The 22,608-nt window shown below is 45.3% G+C and overlaps 1 protein-coding gene across 1 annotated transcript in view; it reads right to left on the reverse strand.

Moving 5' to 3' along the window:
• The window catches only part of klhdc8b (kelch domain containing 8B), a 167,641-nt gene that overhangs the window by 5,168 nt on the left and 139,865 nt on the right, over window positions 1-22,608 (reverse strand). Inside the window, exon 4 of the mRNA XM_079518110.1 lies at window positions 20,012-20,113. Within this exon, the coding sequence (XP_079374236.1) occupies window positions 20,012-20,113 (102 nt within the window). The remainder of the gene's footprint in view (window positions 1-20,011; window positions 20,114-22,608) is intronic.

A 22,608-nucleotide genomic window follows, 5' to 3' on the forward strand; every position in this document is an offset into this window, starting at 1 on the left:
CATAGTAGCCTGGCTCCGAAGAGATGATTAACTTGAATTGAAAACGTCAAAGATCAAGGTTAAGGTCAAGAAAAGGTGGAAGGAATAAGCCTGACCCGAATAGATCATTCACTTTTGAGTTGATCATAAGACCAATAATGGTACATTTTGTCACATATAAAACATGTTTTTTTACACGTGCGCAGTGCAAACAGGCAGACATCCCATCAGAAGCAAGCAAGCACATGTGATCATGCTGACCACTGAACAGTCTTCATCAAACTGGAGTCTTAGAGTGCAGTGCTGGTCAAAGCTGGTATATTTTGTATTCTGCATTTGAGCCACGGACCACCATTTGAAGACATTTATAGTCCACCTAAACTAGTTGAGAACCACTATTATAGAATTTGAGTGTGACTCCCAACAGCATCCAACAAAAGTGCGCACACGCACGCACGCACGCACGCACGCACGCACGCACGCACGCACGCACGCACGCACGCACGCACGCACGCACGCACGCACGCACGCACGCACGCACGCACGCACGCACGCACGCACGCACGCACGCACGCACACACACACACACACACACACACACACACACACACACACACACACACACACACACACACACACACACACACACACACACACACACACACACACACACACACACACACACACACACACACACACACACCTCCTACGGCGGTGCACTGAAGGAGCCCCCCTTGTTCCATCTCCTCTCATCAGTGTAAACACACTAAAATATGGAATAATCATTGACACAAGAATGACGGCCTGTTTCACATCAAAGAGCCTTTCATCTCCATGTCAGGCTTGTTAGAGTGCTTTGTGTATGAAACACATTTTACAGCAACACTGTTTGTCCAAGACAACAAGACAAGATAAGCTTCTTCTAACAGCAGTCTGTTTGTCCAAGACAACAAGACAAGATAGGCTTCTTCTAACAGCAGTCTGTTTGTCCAAGACAACAAGACAAGATAGGCTTCTTCTAACAGCAGTCTGTTTGTCCAAGACAACAAGACAAGATAAGCTTCTTCTAACAGCAGTCTGTTTGTCCAAGACAACAAGACAAGATAAGCTTCTTCTAACAGCAGTCTGTTTGTCCAAGACAACAAGACAAGATAAGCTTCTTCTAACAGCAGTCTGTTTGTCCAAGACAACAAGACAAGATAAGCTTCTTCTAACAGCAGTCTGTTTGTCCAAGGCAACAAGACAAGATAAGCTTCTTCTAACAGCAGTCTGTTTGTCCAAGGCAACAAGACAAGATAAGCTTCTTCTAACAGCAGTCTGTTTGTCCAAGGCAACAAGACAAGATAGGCTTCTTCTAACAGCAGTCTGTTTGTCCAAGGCAACAAGACAAGATAGGCTTCTTCTAACAGCAGTCTGTTTGTCCAAGACAAGACAAGATAGGCTTCTTCTAACAGCAGTCTGTTTGTCCAAGACAACAAGACAAGATAGGCTTCTTCTAACAGCAGTATGTTTGTCCAAGACAACAAGACAGCATGAAAGAGAGAAAGAAAGAAAGAACCTCTCACATTATTATAAAAGGATCATGATCAAACAGCAGTGTGCTATTGTAAGCGTCTGTCTGTCTGTCTGTCTGTCTGTCTGTCTGTCTGTCTGTCTGTCTGTCTGTCTCCACCCGCCCCCTCTATCTCTCTCTCTCTCTCTCTCTCTGTGTCTCTCTCTCCCCTCCCCCCTCAGGTGTCATGCTCACTGTCGTCATACATCAGCTGCTGCTAAGTTGTTAGCGTTTCCATGGAGACCCACATCACAGACCGAATGATATAGACGCGTGCGTGCGTGCGTGCGTGCGTGCGTGCGTGCGTGCGTCATTAAAATAACTAAGTGGGAGTGTAGTGTTGGTCAGAGCCTGCAGGGGGCCTCGTCTGGAGTCATGCCCTGTCCACAGCACTGCAACGCATCGCTCCGTTTGATCAGAGGTGGTCAACGCTCACATCCAACACTCTAGATATTCCTGGTCAGATATTATTACTCCACTACAAGTAAAAGATGCTCAGTCAAATAGTTAAGGACAGGTACTAGTGTGGAGCACTATATAGCTTTTAGAAAGCAGGCCACTTGAGTATTCCAAATTCATTGCATTTAACACTAGCATGTCTGAAGTAAAATCAGACAGAAGTAGCATGTGCTTAAATTCATATTTAGAAAATGTTTCAGATGTCAAAAATGTCTGAGAAAATGGAATGGTGATGGTCATGGAAGGGGAACCTTCTGAAAGCTTCATGGGCTCAAAGATAATCAACTTCAAAATCTAAAAAAAACGATAAAAATTACCTCTCAGACATGCTAGTGTTTTAATTAGCCCTTCACTAAATCCCACCCCAAAAAGCGATTGTCCAATGCCAATCCAAATAGTTTAGCAACGGCTGCTATGCAGGTCAAGCTTTCTTCGCTGCTAACGTGCCTATTGGGCAAGGATGGGTTGGGGAGGGACTTAGTGAAGGGCTAATTGGTTGATTTAATGAAAGTGCATTTTGGTTTTTTTAAATTAGCGATTAGCGCCGCACACTCCCCTCCGTCCTGTCTGTGGTTCGTTTGATGCACACGTACACACGCGTTGCCATTGTCCTCCTCTCTTCCACACCACACGTCTATTTTCTTATTTTCCTTTCACTTCTTTAGAATGACTGAAAAGCCTCCTTCAGCTTGTTTCCACCATGGCCTCCTCTCCTCCTTCAGCTTGTTTCCACCATGGCCTCCTCTCCTTCAGCTTGTTTCCACCATGGCCTCCTCTCCTCCTTCAGCTTGTTTCCACCATGGCCTCCTCTCCTCCTTCAGCTTGTTTCCACCATGGCCTCCTCTCCTCCTTCAGCTTGTTTCCACCATGGCCTCCTCTCCTCCTTCAGCTTGTTTCCACCATGGCCTCCTCTCCATCTTCAGCTTGTTTCCACCCATGGCCTCCTCTCCTCCTTCAGCTTGTTTCCACCCATGGCCTCCTCTCCTCCTTCAGCTTGTTTCCACCATGGCCTCCTCTCCTCCTTCAGCTTGTTTCCACCATGGCCTCCTCTCCTCCTTCAGGTTGTTTCCACCCATGGCCTCCTCTCCATCTTCAGCTTGTTTCCACCATGGCCTCCTCTCCTCCTTCAGCTTGTTTCCACCCATGGCCTCCTCTCCTTCAGCTTGTTTCCACCATGGCCTCCTCCTCCTTCAGCTTGTTTCCACCCATGGCCTCCTCTCCTTCAGCTTGTTTCCACCATGGCCTCCTCTCCTCCTTCAGCTTGTTTCCACCATGGCCTCCTCTCCTCCTTCAGCTTGTTTCCACCATGGCCTCCTCTCCTCCTTCAGCTTGTTTCCACCATGGCCTCCTCTCCTCCTTCAGCTTGTTTCCACCATGGCCTCCTCTCCTCCTTCAGCTTGTTTCCACCATGGCCTCCTCTCCTCCTTCAGCTTGTTTCCACCATGGCCTCCTCTCCTCCTTCAGCTTGTTTCCACCATGGCCTCCTCTCTTCCTTCAGCTTGTTTCCACCATGGCCTCCTCTCCATCTTCAGCTTGTTTCCACCCATGGCCTCCTCTCCTCCTTCAGCTTGTTTCCACCATGGCCTCCTCTCCTCCTTCAGCTTGTTTCCACCCATGGCCTCCTCTCCTCCTTCAGCTTGTTTCCACCCATGGCCTCCTCTCCTTCAGCTTGTTTCCACCATGGCCTCCTCTCCTCCTTCAGCTTGTTTCCACCATGGCCTCCTCTCCTCCTTCAGCTTGTTTCCACCATGGCCTCCTCTCCTCCTTCAGCTTGTTTCCACCATGGCCTCCTCTCCTCCTTCAGCTTGTTTCCACCATGGCCTCCTCTCCTCCATCAGCTTGTTTCCACCCATGGCCTCCTCTCCTCCATCAGCTTGTTTCCACCCATGGCCTCCTCTCCTCTCACAGTTCTATACTGTTCACACTCAGAATCTGCAGCTACTCTCTCCTCTCCTGCGGTAGACATGGTGCTTTTCATCTCTTCTCCTCCTTCTTCTCTTGTGATCTCCCTTTCTTCTCTTTATTTCATTCCGCTTCTTTGTCTCCTCATTTGATCTTTACTCCTTTCATCTTTTTTAAATGTAGCTCTGCAGTTTTCTTTTGCCCAGTTGATTCCCTGTGAGCGCACGCACGCACGCACGCACGCACGCACGCACGCACGCACGCACGCACGCACGCACGCACGCACGCACGCACGCACGCACGCACGCACGCACGCACGCACGCACACACGCATGCTCCAAACCTACAAATAAACTAGAAAAGTCTTCAAAACCTTACTTAAGCACAGTACTTATGTAAATGGTCTTATTGTCTTTGCACCACTGTATATCTGCACATAGACACCAGGTGTAGAATACCCCATACCCACACTGTCTATCTGCACACTGTCTAAAAGTCATACACATACATACAGTGTTGCCTTTTTTGATGCAAAGTTCCCTCAGCACACACAAAGCTTCCCTCAGCACACACAAAGCTTCCCTCACCACACACACAAAGCTTCCCTCAGCACACACAAAGCTTCCCTCAGCACACACAAAGCGCTGTCATAAGCAGTCATTTGAGTGTGGCCGACTCTCTCATGTTTTTGCATGAGCAAAATACTCCTCATTTCCATTTTGTCCAGCGCAGCGCGGGCGGTGGCTGTGTTGTTGTTTTCTTACATAGAAATTGGCCTGCCTCTGCTGTCAGTAGATAGTAAGAATAAATCACCTGTCTTACTCACCATCCTTCTCCGTTCTCTACACTGGCTCCCCGTAGCGGCCCGCATCCAGTTCAAAACCCTGGTGTTAGCCTATAGGGCAGTGAAAGGAACAGCTCCTTCCTATCTCCGGGCTATGGTCGATGCCTACACCCCTGCCTGACCACTTCGGTCTGCCACCTCGGGGCGACTGATTGCCTCGTCACTCAAGGGTCCTTCTGGCCGATCCACACGGTCACGACTCTTTTCTGTTCTGGCCCCACAGTGGTGGAATGAACTCCCCACTGATGTTAGGACAGCAGAGTCACTGCCCATATTTCGCCGCAGGTTGAAAACCCACCTCTTCAGGAAACACTACCCTTCCTCTCTGCCTGACCTACTTGTTGTTAACTAGTTGTACGAACGTTTGTTTTCTATTGTTGTATTGTTTATTGGATCTTGTTTAGTCGATACACTTAATTGTTTTAGCTCATGCTCATTTGATTTAGCTATTTTGTCTCATCCGGTTAAGGAAATAGGTAGCTGATATATTGCACTTTTACCTTAGCGCTAGGTATACTCTTGGTTGCTTGTTTTTGCAGAAAATGCACTAAAGACTTCTGGTGATTAGTAGTTTTTGTTCCCTACCTATGTTGAATACACTTATTGTAAGTCGCTTTGGATAAAAGCGTCTGCTAAATGACTGTAATGTAATGTAATGTAATGTACTCACTGCCAGCTACTGTAGGTATGCAGGGAGACAGGTACGGTACAGTTACATAGACATGCAGGGGTACACCACAGGCAATACCTATACCTATAAGCTCACATACTATTCCACAACTGATATACATACAAATGAGGGTACATCCGGGTCCATTCGGTTATGATATTTGTGGTGAACGCACGTACGTGCACAACTATGCACGTGCGTGCGTGCATGTGTATTATGTACACATGCATGAGTCCACTAAATGAATTGAGAGGATGAGAACATATAATTACATGTGGTATCAATGCTCCCTCTTCCAGCATGCAGTCAGCTATACCTCTAATTACAATTTACATGCACAAATCACACTATTATGTAGTCACTGGGGAGAGAGAGAGAGAGGATCGGGGGACGAGAGGGGCAGAGAGAGAGAGAGAGAGAGAGAGAGAGAGAGAGAGAGAGAGAGAGAGAGAGAGAGAGAGAGAGAGAGAGAGAGAGAAAGAGAGAGAGATAGACAGAGACAGAGACAGAGACAGAGACAGAGACAGAGACAGAGGCTGGAGGTGAGTCAGGAGGAAGCTATAGGCCAGAAATAGAGCGAGCTTAACCACAAACAGAGATGGACAGATAGAGAGAGAGCATGTGGGCAGAGCGACTGTGAATATGCTGCCAAACCATAACATGTCGTTGTGTGTCGCGCGCACACACGCACGCACACACACACACACACACACACACACGCACACACACACATACACACACACACACACACACACAGTACAGCGGTGGAAGCTTGCCAGGTAGCATCTCTCCGGGGTGGACGCAGCACACAGTGAAAGCTGTGGCATCTATTCAAGCAGCTTTACTTTAGCTACTCTCTCTCTACTCTCACATATTTAATCTCTGCCAGGAGATTAATGCGCTTCCATCTTGTGTGTCTCTGTCTGCCCAGGTAACCTTGCATACTGGGCTGCTCTGGAAGATTCATTAGGATCATATTGCTTGTGCATGCTGCAGCCGGCAAGCCAAGGACCTCCATTCAAATCGGTTCGGTCAATGTCATTCTGGCTTATGTGACGTATAGGCCAGAGCCATTTAATTAAATAGAAGAGTTACGATATTGAGGGGTCGGAAACCCAGCGCTGTTCATGCAGCCTGAACTGAGACAAGCTGGAGTTGGAAATACATTGTTTTCAACGAGGGCGGCGCAAACAAGAGCTATTTTAAGCATGTGTGCTGTTTTAAACTGTTTTAAAGTATTGTACGTACAGTAACAACTAAAGTCTCTTTAATGTTGTTATGTTGTACTATTACTACAAAACAATCTAAAATAAAGGGATTTAAGATCATTAAAGCTGGGCTGTTGCCTTGCTCCAATGCATTTCTGCCTACTTCTGGTCCAGGACTTGTCCCAGTTGGTTGTCCCCATGCTCAATAGAAGTCTATGTAGGAGAGCCACCATTGGACTGCATGGTCCCATGATGTGAACGCAGTTTGCGTAACTCTGTCTATATTTAAGGCTCTGTGTCAATTATCTAATGTGATCCTGGGCTCTACACAGTACACACCCTCCGCCAACCTAGTCCCCATATATGGGGGACATGGGGAGAGCAACGGACTTGAACTCATGCTTCCTTCATGCCTGAGTGTCCAAGTTGCTCCTTTACACCTGACAGGGGGGAGTTTCCCTAGTTGGACGTAGCGCGTGGAAGGAACGCGTTATTCCAACCAGTTCCTTTCCCCTCCATCAGGCGCCCCGGCTGGCCAGGGAGAGGCAGTTTAGAGACCAGCATTGGGAAAGACCAGGACCAGCCAATCATATTCAAAGGATGCCTCATCTGCCCAAACATTTCGACATTACATGTGCACAAGAATTCAACAAATAACCTGAGATTTTGGCTGTGAAAAAGCTAACTTTGCCGTGTTACAGGACAGGACCCTATCTTGGAAGGCAGTCTTTCATATCCGGTTGTTTGTTGTTTAGTGACCGAATTGTCTGACAAATTATTTATATTCTATACTTATATTATAGAAGTTAATTAGATGATGTGAAGGCTGCTAATTACCTTCATCTCCTAAAGCTGTTGCAAACAAACAGTGTGTACGTTTGCGAGAGAGAACGTGTAGGCTATTGATCACATGTATTGACTCAGTGTTAACCAAAGTGTTAATCATTACCAGTTAATGGTTTGTCTGAGTGGGAACAGCCATCATGAAGTGGATTATGTCTGAGTGGGAACAGCCATCATGAAGTGGATTATGCCTGAGTGGGAACAGCCAAGTGGATTATGCCTGAGTGGGAACAGCCATCATGAAGTGGATTATGCCTGAGTGGGAACAGCCATCATGAAGTGGATTATGTCTGAGTGGGAACAGCCATTATGAAGTGGATTATGTCTGAGTGGGAACAGCCATCATGAAGTGGATTATGTCTGAGTGGGAACAGCCATCATGAAGTGGATTTTGTCTGAGTGGGAACAGCCATTATGAAGTGGATTATGTCTGAGTGGGAACAGCCATCATGAAGTGGATTATGTCTGAGTGGGAACAGCCATTATGAAGTGGATTATGTCTGAGTGGGAACAGCCATCATGAAGTGGATTATGTCTGAGTGGGAACAGCCATCATGAAGTGGATTATGTCTGAGTGGGAACAGCCATTATGAAGTGGATTATGTCTGAGTGGGAACAGCCATTATGAAGTGGATTATGTCTGAGTGGGAACAGCCATCATAAAGTGGATTATGTCTGAGTGGGAACAGCCATTATGAAGTGGATTATGCCTGAGTGGGAACAGCCATCATGAAGTGGATTATGTCTGAGTGGGAACAGCCATTATGAAGTGGATTATGTCTGAGTGGGAACAGCCATCATGAAGTGGATTATGTCTGAGTGGGAACAGCCATCATGAAGTGGATTATGTCTGAGTGGGAACAGCCATCATGACGTGGATTATGTCTGAGTGGGAACAGCCATTATGAAGTGGATTATGTCTGAGTGGGAACAGCCATCATGAAGTGGATTATGTCTGAGTGGGAACAGCCATTATGAAGTGGATTATGTCTGAGTGGGAACAGCCATCATGAAGTGGATTATGTCTGAGTGGGAACAGCCATTATGAAGTGGATTATGTCTGAGTGGGAACAGCCATTATGAAGTGGATTATGTCTGAGTGGGAACAGCCATCATGAAGTGGATTATGTCTGAGTGGGAACAGCCATCATGAAGTGGATTATGTCTGAGTGGGAACAGCCATCATGAAGTGGATTATGTCTGAGTGGGAACAGCCATCATGAAGTGGATTATGTCTGAGTGGGAACAGCCATTGTTTGGTTTATTATGGGTGTGCGAGATTTGTACTCATAATGAGAAATTATATATTGGGTCAGATTGATTGGAGATTAAGAAGCTGCTCTAGGGTGAGAGAGCTCAGGTCCCCACATTCCATTCCACATTCCATTGGGGGTTTTACGGCCCTTCTCCTGTTGTGAGACAGGCCATTATTGACTCCTCTTCACAGGGAGAGTCAACTCAGCATAGAACATACAATAATTGAAGTAACCTATCTTTAATCCCTTTCAATTGTGTAAATGTGTTCTAAATAACCTATTATATATTGGGTTGGTAAAAAGGCTAAATGATAAATACCTGTAATAGTCTGACAGTTTAATCTAACCTAAAGTCAGATCTCCACACTGTCCTCTCACAGAGAGGGCAGAAGGGATGCATGGGTCAGTGGCATATGATTGGCTGAAAGTGTAGCATGAAGGTGGGACTTCAGTCAGGGCCCACTGTGACTATTCTGTATGGCACAAAGTGAGTTAGATTCACCAATTACCATCGAACGTGAACATGTCTAGGCAGAGACCAGCGGTAATGTATTTGCTATATATTATGTGCTATAAATAGATGTTTGTGCATTATTCATAATCGATGTAATATGATGTTTAGATTGTAACCAGTGTTCTCTCTGTGTTCTTGTCATCCCGATCATTGATCAATTATCATCTGATTAACGATAAGGTAGAATTAAAACCACATGATTACACTTAATGTACACTTAATTAATGTACCATTAATGTACTGAACTAAGTCTGAGAAACAACTATGACAAGCTAAACTGTACCATAATCTGGGAGATTAGAGTGTTTAAATGATAGTAAACCCTACCGACAGAGTTAGGATAGAACCACAGACCAATAGGACCTGTAATCCAGATTCCGGGGTTACTGTGTTCATCTTGAGTTGGGGGGAAGTGTGAACAGAACGTGTGAATGTATGATTGTACGTGTTTAATTAATATGAATTAATAAAAACCCTATAAAATACACGTTTGAGTTCATCAAATATAAGCTATCATTGGGAGCATTTGGTTCAACTGTGCGTGTTAGTCCTTTAACTCTGCCTAGTACCAGGGCTGGTCGGAGCCTCGGCCCAACAACGCCAAATAACCGAACAGTTTTAATTCGCTGTGCACTAAAGTGCACATCGGTGTGCTACTAAAGCACACAGTTTTAAATCGTTGTAACCGTAATATAGCCTATAATCTAGGCATATTACAGTTTTAAGTCGTTGTGCACTAAAGTGCACACGCTTTTAGGGGTAATATAGTCTATAATCTAGACATATTACAGTTTTAATTCGCTGCGAGCAGCGACTGGCTTAATTAGGCCACTAAAGGGCCTAATTAATACAGATTTAAAAGTTTGTACCGTGCGCTGGGATCAGCGCACAGTTTTACATCGCGGCCGGGCGGTTTCACTCGTAATATAGCCTATAATCTAGGCATATTACCAGTTTCAAATCGCTGCGTGCAGCGACTAGCTTTGAACAGTTCAACATAATCATGTTCAAAGCGCTGTGCTACTCAGTGCACAGTTCACAGTAATTCGCCGCCGAGCGAAAGTTAATTCGCCGCCGAGCGAACTGTTAAAACCATAGAGCCACTAAAGTGCCTAGTTTGGACAGAAAGAAAGAGCCGTACGCTGGGATCAGCGTGCAGCTGTACACGCGCCCGGGCATATTTAAGATATAATATAGTCTGAACCGAAACCGTTTGACATATTACAGTTTAAATTGCTACCGCGTTGTAAGGGGCTTTAAATAGCAGTCCCTAAAGGGATCTGCAATTTAAAGTTGTTGTAATTCAGAGTATAGTTCAACTGAGACGGTTTGACTTTATTCAGTTGCCGTGCTGTTAAATTAAACAGCGTAGATCGGTGTATAGTCACTAAAGTGACCACAATATAACAAAGATAAATTACTGTGTGTTGGGACCAGCACACAGAGTTGAATCGTGCCACACTGATAACCACAGGATTAAATCAGACAGAATTGGGGCCGAAAGACGGCACCCCGTTTGATTGTGGTTTTTCTGGTGTGACGTTATTCAACTGAACTTCAAGCCGTGCGTTGATAGCAGCGCACGTGAATGCGAGGCCGCAGTTGTTAGTAACCATAGGATTAAATCAAACTATAAATGCTGCCGTGACGGCATGCCGTTTGATTTGTGCTACTAACTGAGCGGCACCGTTAAACTGTTTCCATGTGGGTATGGGTCCATGCGGAAACAGCAGTTAAAACCGTGAGCCACGAAAAGTGACTGCGGGTTTAACTAATGGTTTGGGAGTCATTGTTCGATAGGGCAAAGTTCTAATCGACGGTCAGTTTAGGAAACTGATTATTAAAGACTATTTGTAACCAAACATAAAGTTTAATTGAGACCGGATAAGACGCCGGTCGTTTAAACCAAGAGAGGTGCTTTTTATAGTAACCACAATAAAAGTGTTTCCTTCTGGGTGCTGGGACCGCACCAAGAACAGCAGTTTAGTGCATGTGAGAGGGGGGGGGGAAATTCCTCTTTCTGTCATGCAATGTCCCAATGTGCTGAGACAGTGCAGGGGGACTGGTAATTACTGTCATGCGGTATAACCTACCAAAGTAGTAATTAATAGCGGTGATAAATGTTTAGAACAAAATAGGGTTTTAAACTCAGCATTAAAGGCGATGTAATAATCTTACCAGTCAATAATGTTTAACGCTGAAAGCACGCTTTGAAGTGCGCATAAAGGAAGGGCGTGTCTATAATAACTGTTGCGTGACGCATCTAGCAAAACCTGTAATCCAGGTTTAACGGAAGGCTATAGAGTTTGACCGCCCACGGCCAATATAAATCTATATACTTATATTATATATAATCTATATAATATAAAAAGGTTATAGTATAAAAAGGTTTATTTGGTGAAGGTATTTAACAGGGAAGTATGGGCTTCTCTGAGTACAGAGTCCGCTAATTAAAGCTGGGCAAAAACTAACCATTTACTTGAGTGAATGAATGATTTGTGAAGTCGACTAAAACCACTAACCCGGTCCAATTAGTTCCTGTACTGTTTGTTAAGGGGAGGGACAGAAGGGGTGGAAAATGGCTTCCTTGAAGGAGCTGCAGGATGGCAGCTCTGTAACCAAAGCTATTTTCTATAATCTAGCATTTAGTTTGGAATTGTCAATTAAAGTGGGCGCAGTCTGCGACATACCTGAAGAGCTTATTAAGCTGAAATTTGCTATGAGAGATGTGGTGGACATGTCCACATGTTATAGCAGAGCTTTGGGAAGAATGGGCTGGTTAGTGCTTGCTGACAATGAGAGAAATGAGTTAGGAACTTGTGTGGAAAAATACTCCCAGTTTAGTTTCGAAGCAATCATGCAGGCTATCCGTCAGATGAAAGGCAGGGTAGCCGTAGACACCACAGGGTGCCACCAGATAGGCCTCTGTGAGTCTCCTGCAGAAAGCAGGAACATAGGAGCTAAGGAGGGGGCCTTCCAGCCCGCAGACGCAGCACCAGACGTCACGAGATGTGACATCACGGGTCCCTTCGCCAGCGCAGAGACGGGCGGAGCAGAGACGGTGCCAGCGGGGACCGGGACAGCCCCAGAGGGGCGAAGAGACAGGGCTACCAGTCATCCGGGCTGGGAGCAGATAGAGCCTGTCACAACGGAGGCACAGCCTGGTGCTTCCTGCAGTATCCATGCAGGGAAGCCAGAGCCCTCTACCGTGGGCAACGAACCCACGACAGGACAAGCCCTCAGTCAGCACCGTAGCAGGCCAAGAGCAGCTACGGGCAGAGCTGAGGGAAACCAACGGGCGGCAGACGTCGCACCTGTGAACCACGCAGTTCCGCAGCCTTCGACAGAGGAGGAATGGCCGAGCATCGAAGTGGGACCGACAGCAGCAGCAGAGCTGTCAACGGGAGCGGAACAGGTGAGCGGCCTTCCGGAGGAGGTGGAGGCTGCCTACGCCTCACTGTTCATCATCAGAGCCATGCCCGCAGACGTTGTGGGCAAGGCCGACGGGTCGTCGATCCTTCTCACCACAGAAACGCCGAGCGTGATTGGTGGCATTGCCATCATATGTCCACGCGTTCAAGAGGTGGTGGGGGAGGTGCATGACACACACGCCAAGCACCCTGGGGTGACTTTCGTGAGGGGTCCAGGCGAGCCAGAGAAGCACCCTGGGGTGACTTTCGTGAGGGGTCCAGGCGAGCCAGAGTCCAGTCCGGTCTTGAAGTTTGGGTGTGGTTATGAAACGACACATCTGCCAACGCATCTGTTGGGCAGAAATTGCTTTGATAAAAACAAGGCCACAATAACGCCTTTTCTGATTGATCCTGAAAAAGGAACGAGACCATGGAAGAACGCTTTCATGCCAGCGAGATCAGAACTGGGACAGGAGAGTAGCATGTGAAATGCTTCTCCACCCATTTTGTTCCTACAGCAGGGAACAATTGGCTTCAGTGACAACAAGATGTCACAAACAGCACACACACACACACACACGCACGCGCACGCACACACACACTCACACATGAGATGTGTGTCTGATGTGCATATAAATGTGATGATGTATGTGGGTTCATTATATCTGTACTAGAACGAGTAGCAGATAAGTGGATTTAATTTGTGCCAATTAAGTCCTTATGGAAAATGGACAAAGGTAAAAAAGAATGCTGGTAAAATGATTAAGTTTCCTTCGATTGGGAGGGGGGAACACTATCTCAAAGTGCAAGTGGGTTTTGTGCGTGAGCGCGTGTGCGCGCACGCACGCACAAATTAACAACACACACAGGCACAAAGACTGCATGTGTGAAAGACACATAATGTGGTTAAAATGTTGCAAGGGTTTGCAATTTTCAATTGGGTTGCTTTTGGTAAAAGTCAAAGTAAAAAATCCAAAAAGTCAAATGATACCAAGTTGTTGAGATGCAAAATCGGTTATTTTGTTAAAATCACAATTTGAGGTTCCTAACACAACCAGGGGTAATAAACTGCATTTTGAACATGTGTTTACCAACTGGGCCCCATTCTGCAACCAAAAGAGTCGTTTCAGGTGGGGGGAGCGCAGGAAGAATGTTTCTTAAGATAAGGAACCAGTCTTGTGTGGAAATAAACTGTCTTCTTAAACAAGGGGGTTGTTTAGATAAGTCTGAAGCTTTGTCCGGGCAAACAGCCATAAAAATTAAACGGACAGAGGTGACCAAAAGTTCATGTCAGTTAGGTAACCCCTAACTGACATGACAGAAACAGCAACTCTCCTACAAAGTGGAGATGCACTGTATAACATTATTACTACAAGTATACATAAGTTTGATTAGCTGTAACTGAATTTAATACTTAAGGGTGCGTTGGGATAATTACAAAAAATGTCCACGATATCGACGCATGTAAACCTTTTATTATTTTCATTGTTTATTGATTTATGCAGTTAATGGGTTGTGTTTATTTTAATGTGTTTTTCAAAGTTGTATAATGTTATAACTTCAGTATGTGGATCCAGTATTATTTAACAGGTTCCGAAATTACTAAAAATGGCATACGCCCAAATATCAAAAAATAATATTTCCGAAAAAAATTAATATCAAAAATAATCTTTCAGTTTATGGAAAATGAATAACCATATCAATTTTCATAACTGAAACGTGAGGGGTGTTTGGTTTATTATGGGTGTGCGAGATTTGTACTCATAATGAGAAATTATATATTGGGTCAGATTGATTGGAGATTAAGAAGCTGCTCTAGGGTGAGAGAGCTCAGGTCCCCACATTCCATTCCACATTCCATTGGGGGTTTTACGGCCCTTCTCCTGTTGTGAGACAGGCCATTATTGACTCCTCTTCACAGGGAGAGTCAACTCAGCATAGAACATACAATAATTGAAGTAACCTATCTTTAATCCCTTTCAATTGTGTAAATGTGTTCTAAATAACCTATTATATATTGGGTTGGTAAAAAGGCTAAATGATAAATACCTGTAATAGTCTGACAGTTTAATCTAACCTAAAGTCAGATCTCCACACTGTCCTCTCACAGAGAGGGCAGAAGGGATGCATGGGTCAGTGGCATATGATTGGCTGAAAGTGTAGCATGAAGGTGGGACTTCAGTCAGGGCCCACTGTGACTATTCTGTATGGCACAAAGTGAGTTAGATTCACCAATTACCATCGAACGTGAACATGTCTAGGCAGAGACCAGCGGTAATGTATTTGCTATATATTATGTGCTATAAATAGATGTTTGTGCATTATTCATAATCGATGTAATATGATGTTTAGATTGTAACCAGTGTTCTCTCTGTGTTCTTGTCATCCCGATCATTGATCAATTATCATCTGATTAACGATAAGGTAGAATTAAAACCACATGATTACACTTAATGTACACTTAATTAATGTACCATTAATGTACTGAACTAAGTCTGAGAAACAACTATGACAAGCTAAACTGTACCATAATCTGGGAGATTAGAGTGTTTAAATGATAGTAAACCCTACCGACAGAGTTAGGATAGAACCACAGACCAATAGGACCTGTAATCCAGATTCCGGGGTTACTGTGTTCATCTTGAGTTGGGGGGAAGTGTGAACAGAACGTGTGAATGTATGATTGTACGTGTTTAATTAATATGAATTAATAAAAACCCTATAAAATACACGTTTGAGTTCATCAAATATAAGCTATCATTGGGAGCATTTGGTTCAACTGTGCGTGTTAGTCCTTTAACTCTGCCTAGTACCAGGGCTGGTCGGAGCCTCGGCCCAACAACGCCAAATAACCGAACAGCCATCATGAAGTGGATTTATGTGATGTCTGAGTGGGAACAGCCATCATGGGCCCAGAGTAGATCATTTTGAGCAAGCCGAGTAACCAAGGCATCATGGTGTTTAAGCCATGTCGAACGCTCGGCCTCGTTGCAACTAACACCTCGAGAGCTATTAGGATCTATTAGGATCTTTATTCCTAACATTTTAGTCTAGTTTTTATTTGTTGACGAAATTGTCAACATATTTAGACTTACTTTTAGTCATCATAGCTTAGTTTTCATTTAGTTTCCATTTCGTTTTCCTCAGTGAAAAAAGGTAGTCGACGAAACATTTTTCGTCATAGTTTTAGTCAACTAAATCAACACTGCTAATGCCCAAGTCCAGGGCATGTTTCTGTTCATGCTCTCCAAGCAGCTAGATTACTGTATATAGCACTGAAAGGAGTTTGCTGACAAGGCGTGGCAGCAGGGAACTGGAATGGCCAACTACTCTGGTTCCCTCCAGATTACGCTGATCCCGATAGAAATGTACTTATTATTATTTTATTAGAGCTGCAGTCTGAAACTGTCATGTCTTAGAAACTGTAGCTGCTATTTTTGAGTAGCCAAAAATAACTGGATAACATTGTTAACTTGATTGTGATGCTACTTTAATTACTTCATAGCTGGGGAACCCCCCCTGGGAACCCCCCAATGACCCCTGGGGGTCCCGGGACCGCACTTTGAGAAGCAATGCTCTATAGGGGATAAAATGCTAGGCTACTTCTTTGTGAATAATAAAAGGTTGGGTCATGCATGCTGTAAGAAGCTGTAAGGTTTGCTTGAGGAAAGTAACATTCACTTGTAGTAAAAGTACAGTAAATAGACATTGAAATGAATCTCACGGCGGTGGCTCAGGGGTAGAGTGGCCTTAGATAAAGGCGCTATATAAATGCACCATTTACCACTTTTATCCATCCACTGAACTGTGGCTGCACGAGGCTTCAGAGCTAAGTGATGCGTATGTATGGAGCATTGAATTACCTTGTTGTTGAAATGTGCTGTGCAAATAAAACTGCCTTTCCTTGCTTTGCCTGCTCGGCAACAGTAGTGACCCCCTGCATAATTTAGTTAAAACAAGATTGAGCTAACAGTTAAGTTTAGTTTAGTTTACTTTTGTGTGCGTGCGTGTGTGCGTGCGTGCGTGCACGTGTGTGTGTGTTATTTATTCAGCTTTCAGAAAATACGACCTATTTCTTCAGCTCAAAGTTGACCGGGGCTGGTTGAATTATCCTGCCCCCTAGTGGATGAAATGGTTGAACCTCAATATGTAAATATAAATGCACCATGGGTCTCTGAGTGTACGCACGTCTGTAATCCACGTAACTCGAGAACCGTTCGCCACACTGACTCACATTTGACGAGCACGTTCCACACCACCACAGCAGTGTTGTTTTTGGCAGAAAATGTAGTTTTAGTCATAGTCTTTTGAATAGTTTTCATTTCGTTTTAGTCACATTTTAGTCACCTGGAATGTCTTAGTGTTAGTCTAGTTTTAGTCGACTAAACATCCTAAGATTTTAGTCGACTAAATCTACGGTTGATTTAGTCGACTAAAATGTATTTTGGCGGGCCTTGATGCCGTCGTAATGACTGATTTCACACTTGCTGAAAATAGCCGATCTACAAGCTCAAGCGTGACGCGTTGTGAGCTTGTAGATCTGCTATTTTCAGCGTGCAATCAAGTGTAAAATGACTTATACTGGATCTCTCGTCCACTAGTCCCGGTTTAACATTTTAGTCTAGTTTCGATTTTTTGACGAAATTGTCAATATATTTAGACAGTCTTACTTTTAGTCATCATAGCTTAGTTTTCATTTAGTTTCCATTTAGTTTTCGTCAGTGGAAAAAGGTAGTCGACAAACATTTTTCGTCTTAGTTTTCGAAATCAACACTGCACCACAGGGAGTGCAGTGCCCACTGTGTCGAGTCCGCCGGATCGCCGGTTGTCCAGAACCAGCACAAAAGGCCTCTCTCTGCCCAGGCTCTGAACATCTCTGGCCTGTTCTGACATCACAGCACTCCATATCTGGGCATGCCTGACAAATAACTCCATATATGGGCATAAAAGGGACAGACATAATAACTGGGTGGGGCATCCATTTCCAACTTGAATCGTTCCAAGTAGGCCAGTGCCCAACGGGCAGTGCTCTAGTGTGAGTAAATAACAGTATCTACGTGGTTAGAGATGCCAGGTCTTACCTATAGCCTCTAACCACCATCAGCTTTAATAAAACATAGTATTTAAGCCATCCTGGGCGGGAACCCTTTTGTTATATTTTAGCTGTTGAAAAATAGCAGATCTACAAGCTCGTAGCGCGGCATTTCAATCGTGAAAATGTGGCGCAAATATTTGAATATATATTCTTTCAGAGCGAATGTTTTTAACTCAAAGCTTTGCTTCTGGGGGGGGGGGGGGGGGTCCCTGGAACAACATATTTTCAGGTGGGGGTCGGCGGCCAAATACATATATTTTTGGGGGTCCTTGACATAGAAATGTTTGAGAACGACTGACATAGAAACAGGGTTTTTCAGAAAACTGTCAGGATTTAGAAGACATTTGTGGAATCGGTTGTCAGGTCTAAATGGGTTAATGCACTACAAGTCTGAGGACTTAGCCTGATTCGCTTTGTTTGGCGAACGGAACGAATCAGTCAGTGTATTCCAGGATGCCGAGGGCTGTCCACTTAGAATAGATGATGATTGCCTTGGGGAAAATGCGCTCCCCACAACATTATGTACGATTCTGTGCCTATCTTGTTGCAACTCGGACGGGGCTGAGTCGGCTCAATTGAACTTTGCAACGTTCGCCGCGGCAACTCGCTCGCTTTACGGTAGCTCGCTCGGCGGTGGCTCACGGCGCTCCTCCGTTGCGGTCTATTGACGATATTCAGACCGCGGCCATCTTGCCAGCAAGGTTCTAACTAGGTGCAACTTCCCATTGACAGTCCATTCATCCAAACAGAAAAGACCTATCTAATTGTATTAAACAACGTCAAACTCACCAATATTGCAGCTGTACGGAAAGCTTGAATTATCCGTCCTTCAATCTGTAAAGTTTTTCTTTCATAAAAATCCACCGTAGACATGTTATGAGTTACTTTCTGTCAAGAAATTCTGTGCAGGTCATTTTTTTCCCCTAAGTGTCAGAGTTTGGGAGTGCTCGTTGGGTATCACTCAACAGCCCTGTGTACCACCTGTTTTGAATTATGCAGGAGGCAGCAGAGGTTGCTTTACTAAAAACGAGTGCTTCCAATACTATGGGAAAAAAAACACATGCAAGGAATTTCTTGACAGGAAGTAGCACATAACAAGTCTACAGTGGATTTTTATGAAACAAACACTTTGCAGATAGAAAGAGGATAATTCAAGCTTTCCGTACAGCTGCAATGCTGGTGAGCTTGACGTTGTTTAATACAATCAGATAGGACTTTTCTGTTTGGATGAATGGGCTGTCAATGGGAAGTTGCACCTTGGTAGCACCTTGCTGGCAAGATGGAATATCGTCAATAGGGAGGATTTCAACATGGGCTGAGGGGGGACAGTGTTCTGATGGGGGGGGGCAGTGTGAGGGGAGGGACAGTGTGCCTTGTTCACTTTGCAAGCATACAGAAGTACTCCAGATGGAGTGTGAAATGTACCGCTGGGTCTTCCAGTACTCCAGATGGAGTGTGAAATGTACCACTGGGTCTTCCAGTACTCCAGATGGAGTGTGAAATGTAACGCTGGTTCTTCCAGTACTCCAGGTGGAGTGTGAAATGTACCGCTGGGTCTTCCAGTACTCCAGATGGAGTGTGAAATGTACCGCTGGGTCTTCCAGTACTCCAGATGGAGTGTGAAATGTACCGCTGGGTCTTCCAGTACTCCAGATGGAGTGTGAAATGTACCACTGGGTCTTCCAGTACTCCAGATGGTGTGTGAAATGTACCGCTGGGTCTTCCAGTCACAAAGTCTGTTCTGAAATCCACCAGTACGTTTCCTACACTCTCCCACCGAGCTGCCCCACCGCTGGTCTCCGTGAAGAACACTGGAATGAACTGATGTCTGTTTAGAACACTGGAATGAACTGATGTCTGTTTAGAACACTGGAATGAACTGATGTCTGTTTAGAACACTGGAATGAACTGATGTCTGTTTAGAACACTGGAATGAACTGATGTCTGTTTAGAACACTGGAATGAACTGATGTCTGTTTAGAACACTGGAATGAACTGATGTCTGTTTAGAACACTGGAATGAACTGATGTCTGTTTAGAACACAGGAATGAACAGAGAGAGAGAGAGAGAGAGAGAGAGAGAGAGAGAGGGGGGGGGGGGGAGGGAGAGACAGAGAGAGAGAGAGAGAGAGAGAGAGAGAGACAGAGAGACAGAGAGACAGAGAGAGAGAGAAGAGGGGGGGGGGGGGGGGGGGGGACTGACCTAGGCCCCCACAGCTGCGATGACCCTTCCACCCAAAGAGAGAGAGAGAGAGAGAGAGAGAGAGAGAGACACTGACCTAGGCCTCCAGCTGCGATGACCCTTCCACCCAGGCATCCTGCCACAAAGTCTGCCCTCTTCTCCCTCATCCTGGATGCACGAGTGGGTTTGATCCAAATGCCTGTCAACAACAACACAGGATGAGAGGATCAGAGACTGTCAACAACAACACAGGATGAGAGGATCAGAGACTGTCAACAACACAGGATGAGAGGATCAGAGACTGTCAACAACACAGGATGAGAGGATCAGAGACTGTCAACAACACAGGATGAGAGGATCAGAGACTGTCAACAACAACACAGGATGAGAGGATCAGAGACTGGAGACAACACAGGATGAGAGGATCAGAGACTGTCAACAACACAGGATGAGAGGATCAGAGACTGTCAACAACACAGGATGAGAGGATCAGAGACTGGAGACAACACAGGATGAGAGGATCAGAGACTGTCAACAACACAGGATGAGAGGATCAGAGACTGGAGACAACACAGGATGAGAGGATCAGAGACTGTCAACAACACAGGATGAGAGGATCAGAGACTGTCAACAACACAGGATGAGAGGATCAGAGACTGGAGACAACAACACAGGATGAGAGGATCAGAGACTGTCAACAACACAGGATGAGAGGATCAGAGACTGGAGACAACACAGGATGAGAGGATCAGAGACTGTCAACAACACAGGATGAGAGGATCAGAGACTGGAGACAACACAGGATGAGAGGATCAGAGACTGGAGACAACACAGGATGAGAGGATCAGAGACTGGAGACAACACAGGATGAGAGGATCAGAGACTGGAGACAACACAGGATGAGAGGATCAGAGACTGGAGACAACACAGGATGAGAGGATCAGAGACTGGAGACAACAACACAGGATGAGAGGATCAGAGACTGTCAGCAACAACACAGGATGAGAGGATCAGAGACTGTCAACAACACAGGATGAGAGGATCAGAGACTGTCAGCAACAACACAGGATGAGAGGATCAGAGACTGTCAACAACAACACAGGATAGAGGATCAGAGACTGTAGACAACAACAACACAGGATGAGAGGATCAGAGACTGTCAACAACAACACAGGATGAGAGGATCAGAGACTGGAGACAACACAGGATGAGAGGATCAGAGACTGGAGACAACAACACAGGATGAGAGGATCAGAGCGTTACCAGAGACTGGACAGGGGCTGAATACAGCTTTACACCAACACAAAACGCTAAGATTCGGCCGGTTTACAGTAGTATTAAAATTATAAAATCAAACTTTTATTAACGATTATTTGTGTGCTGTTTTATGTTGTCGTTAACGGTGTGTTCCATTTCTATGATTGTGTTTTAAATGGTGCAGCGAATGCTTAGTTGTGTGCAAGTCAATGAAGTGAGTGTGTCATTTGAAAATATGTGTAAGTGTGTACCACTGTACCAAATGAAAACACCAGTACCAACTTGTGAACGCTTAAGAGATTTAATGGCAAAGCGTAATCTTGTGAAGGAGTGTCAGGGTGTAGCATTTTGTGTGTGAGGTTTTCAGTTGCGTGCAGTGTGTGAGGTTTTGAGAAAGCCGTTGTTTTGATAAATGTGTGTTAACAATAGTGGAAAAAACTGTAATACTCACAAATAAACACTAAAGGGAAATCTACAGTAACTCCAATGCTACTTCGACACAAGACAATAGATTTGTTTTAAATATGGATTTGAATTACTACTGACAATGTAGAGTAACAGTGAACAGGTCACAGTTAAACAGACACGAGAGAGAGAGAGAGGGAGAGAGAGAGAGAGAGAGAGAGAGAGAGAGGAGGGGGGAGGCAGAGTGAACATGGGAGAGAGAGCGAGAGAAAGGAGGGAGGGAAAGGGGCCAGAGCGAGATGAGACACATGAGGAAACATGAATTATATTTCTATGTACACGCCAAGGAACTCTCTATCTCTCTGGCAATCTCTCTCTCGCTCTCCCCCCCCCCCCCCCCCCCCCCTCTCTCTCTCTCTCTCTGGTCAGAGGCCAGCTTATAATTCTATATTTGGGAGAGCAGCTGCTGCTGCATCCAGCGCAGCGCCGCCGCCTGGCCCCACCACCACCTCTCCTCTTAGCCCGTGAGCACCTCTCCTCTCCATGGTAACACTGCAGGGCCCTGTTGAAGGGCTGCATGCACGGAGAGCTCTCGTTAAAGTGGCTGGGAGGAGATAAGAGCCCGCACGATGCTGGGAAAGAGCGACCCGGAGGGATGACACGACTATAGTTTCAACAGAGCAGAGCAACAGGGTGCACAGTGGCGTGCACAGACATTTAGAGGGGCACATGCTCAAGTGAAGAAAAGAGCACCTTGTGTTTTTCCAGTTTTTCATATGTTTATGAGGTGACAGTACTTCATTAGACCCCCTGGTGTGGTTGTTATGTGCAATGATGTCTTCCCGTTCGTGGTTTTAGGATTGATTTTAAAGTTATTTTACTTGTACGGTCTTGCACCTTCCTACCTCCTCGACTGCCTACCTAGTTATGTCCCAGGCCGCCCTCTTAGGTCTTCAGGTGCGTGCCTGCTCGAGGTGCCTAAAAAGACCAAGAAATATGGTGAGGCTGCCTTCTGCTTTTACGGTTTTGCTG

The sequence above is a fragment of the Electrona antarctica genome (genome assembly GCF_951216825.1).
Source record: "Electrona antarctica genome assembly, chromosome: 2".
Lineage (NCBI taxonomy): Eukaryota > Metazoa > Chordata > Actinopteri > Myctophiformes > Myctophidae > Electrona > Electrona antarctica.